Below are 7,682 nucleotides of genomic sequence, written 5' to 3'. Positions count from 1 at the left end.
GAAGTATGGATATCAAAATAGACATGGCAAAAGCATTTGACGGAGTGGATTGGACCTTCCTAATAACCATCATGAAGAAGATTGGTTTTAATGATCAGTGGTGCAACAAAATTTTTCAGTGCATATCCACCTCCACCTCTGATGTTCTAATTAATGGTTCTCATGATAAATTTTTCAAACCTTCCAGAGGCCTAAGACAAGGTGACCCTCTTTCTCCCTATCTCTTCCTTTTCTGCATGGAAACTCTTTCAGGAACTCTTATACATGCTGAGGAGCTGAGTCTTATCAATGGAATCAAGATTTGCAAATCTGCACCCTCCATCAACCACCTTCTATTTGCTGATGACAATATGATCTTCTGCAAAGCCAATATGTCTGAAGCTCAGAACATTATGGATATTTTAAGGATATTTGGAAGTACTTCTGGTCAGCTCATCAACTTCACCAAATCTGGAGTTTTTTCAGTAAAAACACAAACTCAAGCCTTATCCCCACCATCAGCAATACTATGGGTGTTCAAGTTCTCCAGCTAGAAGATAAATATTTAGGTTCACCTCTTTTCACTCGAAGAAGCAAAATCAACTCTTTCAAACCTGGTGTTGAAAAATTAAAATTGAGATATCCAACTGGAAAAATGTGCCTTTGAACCCTGTTGGGAGGGAAGTGCTCATCAAATCTGTCACTTCATCTGCTTATATTTACCAGATGAACTGCTTCAAGATCCCAAAACAAACCTGCAAAGACATCAGCAAACTACAAAGGGACTTCTTCTGGGTAAAAAGCTTGGAAAATCCCACTGGTTATTACCCAAAATCTTGGACTGCAGTATGCAAACCAAAAGAGCTGGGAGGCTTAGGCTTCATGAATATGGATCTCTTCAACAACTCTATGATCACCAAAATTGGCTGGAGACTGGAGCAACCTTTGGTACAAACTTATGGATGCAAAGTATCCAATTGGCAGAAATGTCCTCAACATGGACATAAAGCCAAAAGATGGAGACTCCTGGATATGGAAAGGAATCCTAGAAGGCATTAGCAACATCCAACATCATTGTGTATGGAGGATTGGCAATGAGAGTAGAATCAAAATTTGGGATGACCTTTGGGTTCCAAACATTACTATAAGACTCAATAAACCTTCAAGTTGTCCTTACCATATTGAAATAGTTGATTCTCTCCTCCTTCCTAATGGGAACTGGGATGAAAATCTAGTTCAATCTTACTTTAGTAACAATGTTGCTCAAGCCATTATTGATCTGCCTACTCACCCAGAAAAAGACAAGGTCATCTGGAACCTAAATGACACAGGAAAATCCTCTGTCAAGTCTCTATACAAGGCAAAGATTGACAATCTTTACAGAAGTGATACATCCACAGGAAATTGGGAGGCAATTTGGAACATGGATGTTGCTTCAGCTATTAAGATTTTTATATGGAAATGTGCTCATGGGATTCTCCTTACTAATGCTAGAACAACCAGTATTCTGCATTACATTGATCATATATGCACCATATGCAACAGTGGGGAAGAAGAAACCATGACACATATGTTCCTAAACTGTCCTGCTGCCTCTTTAGGTTGGCAGGAAATCATTGGCCCTCATTATACTCAGTTTGATAACACTACTATTTTCATGGACTTGTTAAATTCCTGGTTTCATACTGGGATGGCTAGCCATGAATGTAATATTTATGCCACTACTTGTTGATACATCTGGAAAGCTAGATGTGATCTAGTTTTCAGACAAATCCAGCCAAATGCAGCACAAACCTCAAACTGCATTAAACAACACTTATGCAATCACAATAGAATTGACAACATGCCACAGCATATTATGAATGGTTTCTCTCTATTGACTGACGAAACTGATTCATCTATGGAAAACTACTATACCATATAATATGAATCAGTATCCTACAACAGAGTATTGAAAAATCATCAAAATATGCACTCTGCAGGACCCCTGAAACTTTGATATACTATTCTGCCCTGACTATTCTGGATTTTGCAGGAAACTTCAATGGTACCAGAGAACATCCAGTATACTCTGGAGCTTGGGGAGAAACAGGATGCGCAAACCTAGCTTTTGAATGGGCCAAAGAAATGCAGCACACTAATATAGAGATACAAGCTGAGTCCATGGAAGTTTTAGTTTGTTTCAAGTTTCTCTACCACAAAGCTGCCAAAGGAGATTTCATCTAAGTTATCATGAAAGAACAAATAGTGAAGAGGAAGACAGTAATACTGATATCAACCAAGGAACTTTTATCTTATTAAGACTAAAAATTATCCATCGTCTCCAAAATATGAATACTTTTAATACAACTCTATCTTGTAAGAACAATGATGGCAGGACAAGTGGTCCAACCAGTGCCAATCTTTTGTATCAGTTTTAGGTGTTATTAAGAGGCCTAAGCTTTTTCTATAAAGAAAAAAAATATTTCATTCATTTCTAAATAATAGGCTGGTTTGTGTGTAAATATGCACACAAACAAACCTATTTAGAAACGTACGAAGTACTTGTAAATGTAGTGCATGTGAATTACTGAGTCACCCTTGGAACACCCTGATCTGTGATTGCACGGTTGCACAACAACCACATCCAAATGTCCGGTCAAGATTTGCACTTGTAAAATTTATAAACGATGGCGGTACATCAATCCTCTCCATTCTAATGGAAAATTGGGTTCGCTAACCTCAGAACTAGGAAGGAAAATTAGTCTCTGTATCGAGAAAAACCTCAAATCTATCGCTGCTTCTTTTAACTACTATCGAGGTAAATTAAAGTCCCTAATTTTCAATTTTCTTTTACCATGTAATTAATCAAGTTAGAATTAATAATCAAGTTAGAATTAAGGTCGTTTTTCTCGAAGATCTGAATCTGATATCCCTTAATTGCTGAGATCAGTTTTTTGATAATTCTTATTTTAGGGAGTCAATGATCTAAATGTTTTTATTTATAAGAATTGATTATTAATCTGAGGTTTTATTAGAATGGCTGAGGAAGCGAAGGCAGGAATGAGAAAACCAGTGTTTACTAAGGTTGATCAACTTCGACCCGGAACTAGTGGACACACAATCATTGTGAAGGTAGTAAGCTAAGACGGTTTTACAGAGAGGACGTCCTGATGGTCCTCAAGTACGTCAAATGCGTCTTGCTGAATGCTTGGTTGGAGATGAGACTGGAATGATTGTGTTTACAGCTAGAAATGAGCAAGGTATTGATTAATATTTATATAGTGAAAGATTTCACATGTTGGCAAATAAGAACCTGCATGTAGAAAGATATTTGTTGAAAACTTTATTGAAACATATACAAAAACAGATGATGCTTATTAGGAAAAGATTTTTCGGAGTTTAGTTTGTTCAGGTAACATGCAGTTGAAATAGCACCCCTATTTTTAACTGTAGTTTTTAGATGTTTAGCTTATTATATTGAAGTTTGAATTAGCTACTAGAAGCTACAGTTGAACCATAATTAATAGCGGGTTAGTTGTGGGGAGCTTGCTCTTGGGAGTTCATTAAAGTCCCTTAAAAACCCGCATCAGCCACTGGGGACATGTCTAAAAGCTATTGAAGTCTATGTTAGTTTTGATTTAGAGGGATTATATAATTTGAGGGAGTTTTATGAGTTTTTTATGCATGACCAAAATCTCTTAAGAAATAAGAGACTTTGGGAGAGTTTGGCTCTAAACCAAATTCTGTAGCTTCAGGTATGGAACAAAAACCCTTTAGCTTCAGGTATGGCTTTTCTTTCTTTCTTTCTTTCTTTCTTTCTTTCTTTCTTTTTTTCTTTCTTTCTTTTCTGGATCTGTCTTGATGATCTGGTAGTTGTTGCATCATTGTTTATGATCGATCATATACCAAATTCTCCCAAAATCAAATGTTAATGAGTGATTATGTATATGAACTGAGAGAGTCATAACGTCATGTTTGGAATGATTTTAACACTGGAATTGCTAGTAGGGCAACTGGCATGGAGTGGAGCTCGGCAGGCCCTACAGCTATTTACCAAAAAGAATATGCTTTGTGAACCTAGATTATACACGGAGCTGGAAACCGCCTTCTTGGCCTTGGTATATATTTGTGTGGCCCACTAGGATTCACATGCCCTACAGCTACCTCAATGTTAGAACCATTCCATATATTGCCCATGTACATCTCTCAATTCAATCCCTCGGTGACCAAGAACTACTCTTCCAGGAAAGAATATGAAGACTTTTCTATCTGAAATTACTTCCGAAGCCTTGATGTTTAGGGGGAACACTGTTGAAGAGCAGTGGCGTTCTATAAATAGTTTCAAATTGTCACTATCATGTGGCTACTTTTGAACTCTCACAATTCAGCTTCTTACAAACGAAATCCCAGACATAATTTATTCATCAAAGTTGTTGTATACAGTACATACATGTTAAACTCCATCTTGACCACCTTTTAATGCGTGCAAGTACTCTTTTAGGTATATGAGCTGAGAATTTACCTTTAACTTTTTGGATGATTTACAAGTAGAACATTCATGTTTTTATAACAAAAAGTTGTGCATGTCACTTAAACACCCAGAGCCTATGCTCTTCACCTAGCAGATTAGTCTAGGAGTACGATCTTGTTGTCTGAAAGTAACAAATTTGGAATAAGCAAGAGGGGAAGTAGAAATCAAGCAGGGTGATGGCAATTATTAGGGACTTATAGAAGCGAGAAAAACAACCTTGTAATGCCAGATTTTCAATTTGATTTCTCTAACTAATGACAGTTTTAAATTCGTGTTGCGCGGTATGAATTTTTAAGTTACTAGTTACTTAAGAGTGGTTGAATATGCCTGATTATGCAGATATGTGAGGATATCTTGTTGTTTAAATATATCCCTTCTAAGGTATTAGATGTCATCCTTATAGGAGCTCTTTCAATGATCTGTTGTTGCTGTTTTTGATGTATACAACTCGTGCTACGTTGTTCAGTATATGCTCTCGCCATAGTTTAGAACAAAATATGAGCTGGGATTGTAGATTGGAAATCAGCTCATGAGATTTAACCAAGTATTAATACCTTCAGGAACTGCAGTTGTCCTGCATCAGTTTAATGATTTATTGCTCTGACAATGTAGAATGACCTCGTTGTATCTGCAGTCTGGGTTTGACAAATATAACCATCTTCTAAACATTCTAGAAGACCAGTGATTTTGTGCACAGCTTTTGTCCATTTATGTCTGATGTTGCTTCTTTTTTTTTATTGGCCTAACCGCTACTTGTTTTCAACAATTGTCCCTTGTTTTAACTTTTTATGTCTTACTGCTTGTTAGTCGTGTTTACAACAAAACCTCATTTATTAATATCATTGCAGTGGATCTGATGAAACCCGATACTACTGTCATTCTGCGCAATGCAAAGATTGATATGTTCAAGGGGTCTATGAGGCTTGCAGTGGACAAGTGGGGTCGTGTTGAAGTGTCTGAACCTGCCAGTTTCACGGTGAAGGAGGATAACAATTTGTCTTTGGTGGAATTTGAACTTGTGAATGTTGTTGAAGAGTGACCTAGTGGGAACACAATAATAGCTATGCACTACACCACCAGAATTAAAGGAACGAAAAAAGAATAAAAAAGAATAAAGTTAAGATGTGGAGAGCATTGAAGTTTTTTCATGTTGCCGAAGGGGTTTCACTGAGTTATTTTCCTTTGCGGGCAGGATCAAGTTGTTGGCTCTTTTTAGGAAACAAAAATTGTTGAAGAACAGCTATTATTACTACGAAGGAAGACAGGTCAAACAAAAGGTACCCAGCGGCAAACCAGTCCGCAGTGCTGACTGGCCACCTGACGGGTGGTGGAAATCATCAAATCTCTTGTTGAGGCAAGACTTATGTTACTGTAATCCTTTGATCTTGCACTTTGACCTTTAAGAAGAAGCCCCAACTTATAACAAACTCTAATTTGTGGGTTATTTATCTGGTTGTGAAATGTCTTTTAACAGGTTTATGAAATAAGTATGTTTCTATGCTTCCATTGGTTTATTTTTCATGTTAATTGTATATCAAAAATGCATGAAATTTTGAGTTCCTTGATAGTATCAACAAAGTACAAAATAAATACATTCCGACACAGAAGCAACACACAGAAGCGCTGGATGAAATATCTTCCCACTGCTGAAACTTTCAAGTTTCAACCTTGCTACACTGAACCATGGAGGATAGAGGAAATCGGCAATTCTGGCATCAAAACAGTAATACACCGATTACTACTATGAGAAGAAGTGCTGAAGACGAGCAACACTGAGACCACTGAACCTCTATTAGGGTTGGGATTAGATGAGCCTGGTGGGTCAGACGAACATTCAAGCCCTAATTTCCCTTCTACACATTGATTTGCAAACAAACCAGGTGGGTAACCCCCAATTCGCATTATGTAACTGAACATGGTTGATGAACAAACATTATTCAAGTCATTCAATTCATCTGCATAAGGACACGCAAATTCATTCAAAGCACTGCAACATTGCTCACGAGGGTAACGAGGTCCTTTACATTGACTTGTGATTACTGTGTAGTTCTTGTTTTCAAAATCAACTGGACAATCTGCATCGGGAAAAAAAAATATACATATCATATTTCTTATGAATCAACATAAACTTCTAAGACCATCCCAATTCCTTAACCAAAAAGACTTATATTGTTCAGATTAAAGAAAATCAACCTTTTTTCAACTGGAGGAGTGTTCTTCCTGCATGAGTTTGAAAGATATCATCTGGGGATAACCACAAAATTAGAAATATCAAAATTGATAGAAATGTAACAGGGGATTCAGAATAGAGAATAAATTACTAACCTGAGATTAAATATGAGGATGTCAATCCAGTGAAAAACAAGAAGATCGTAACTGTGGAGAAGCAACAGCGTACCAACGCCATTGAATTTTTATATGATTTTGATTTGCTTGCGTTTCAGGTTTGAGCTCATAGCCAGAGAGGGGAAAAAAAGGAAAGAGAGAAAGAAAATAAACGATGATTCAGGTCAAGAATGAAAAAATAACGCGTTTTTTTTTTGCTTAATCAATTAAACTTTATTACTCAAAAATTAAAGATTACAAGAGTTTAAGCCCAATTGAAAACCAAAACAAAACAACAAAACAAAGAAAACTCAAATGACTATGGCAAAGCCCATAAACTAGCAGAATCTATAGTAAATTCTATCAGGAGATTCCATTGTAGCTAGGAAACTTGGCTTTGTGGTAAAAATCAGACTTGCACACCTCTCCAAACCTGCACCTTTTTAGCAAGAGAATCAGCTGAGAAATTTATTTCTCTCAAACTATGTACAAATTGAATCCTCCATAGTAACTCTTTTATTCTATCCCATCTAACCTGACAAAACCATGGCAGCTTCCCAGTAGAGTAAGCCTGTAATGCTGCACTTGAATCAGAGTTTATTACTATATCCAATTTATTATTTTGTACTGCCCATTCAGCAGCACCTATAATAACCATTACCTCAGATATGAAATTGGTTGCAACCCCCAGGCCTCTAGCTTCTGCATGTATAAATTCACTCTGATCACCTCTGCAGATAAATCCGTAACCAGCTGCACCAGGATTCCTCCTAGAAGCCCCATCACAACAGATCAAAGTTTGGTTTATTCCAGGCAGGTTAAACTTTATCTCCATAATCCTCTGCCTCTTTATTGGTTGATGCTT

General features: G+C 37.0%; 1 protein-coding gene and 1 pseudogene across 2 annotated transcripts; one reads left to right on the top strand and one right to left on the bottom strand.

The window, feature by feature from the left end:
- Positions 1-2,997: 2,997 nt before the first annotated feature.
- Positions 2,998-5,996, top strand: LOC113318608 (annotated as a pseudogene).
- LOC113318607 (GPI-anchored protein LLG1-like) lies at positions 5,977-7,006 on the bottom strand. Of its 2 annotated transcripts, none has more exons than XM_026566789.1 (3): positions 6,818-7,006; positions 6,686-6,736; positions 5,977-6,567 (listed from the first exon to the last, which is right to left on the bottom strand). In XM_026566789.1, exons 1-3 carry the CDS (start codon positions 6,897-6,899, stop codon positions 6,164-6,166), a joined length of 537 nt encoding a protein of 178 aa, XP_026422574.1. In that variant the 5' UTR covers positions 6,900-7,006; the 3' UTR covers positions 5,977-6,163. The 2 variants fall into 2 exon arrangements, with proteins under 2 accessions (XP_026422574.1, XP_026422576.1); XM_026566791.1 differs by having other exon boundaries at positions 6,686-6,712.
- Between the last annotated feature and the right edge of the window lie 676 nt (positions 7,007-7,682).

This window comes from Papaver somniferum, chromosome 10 (genome assembly GCF_003573695.1).
Source record: "Papaver somniferum cultivar HN1 chromosome 10, ASM357369v1, whole genome shotgun sequence".
Classification (NCBI taxonomy): Eukaryota; Viridiplantae; Streptophyta; class Magnoliopsida; order Ranunculales; family Papaveraceae; genus Papaver; species Papaver somniferum.
Note: the sequence above shows the minus strand (reverse complement) of the source record. Positions and strands in the feature narration are given on the sequence as shown.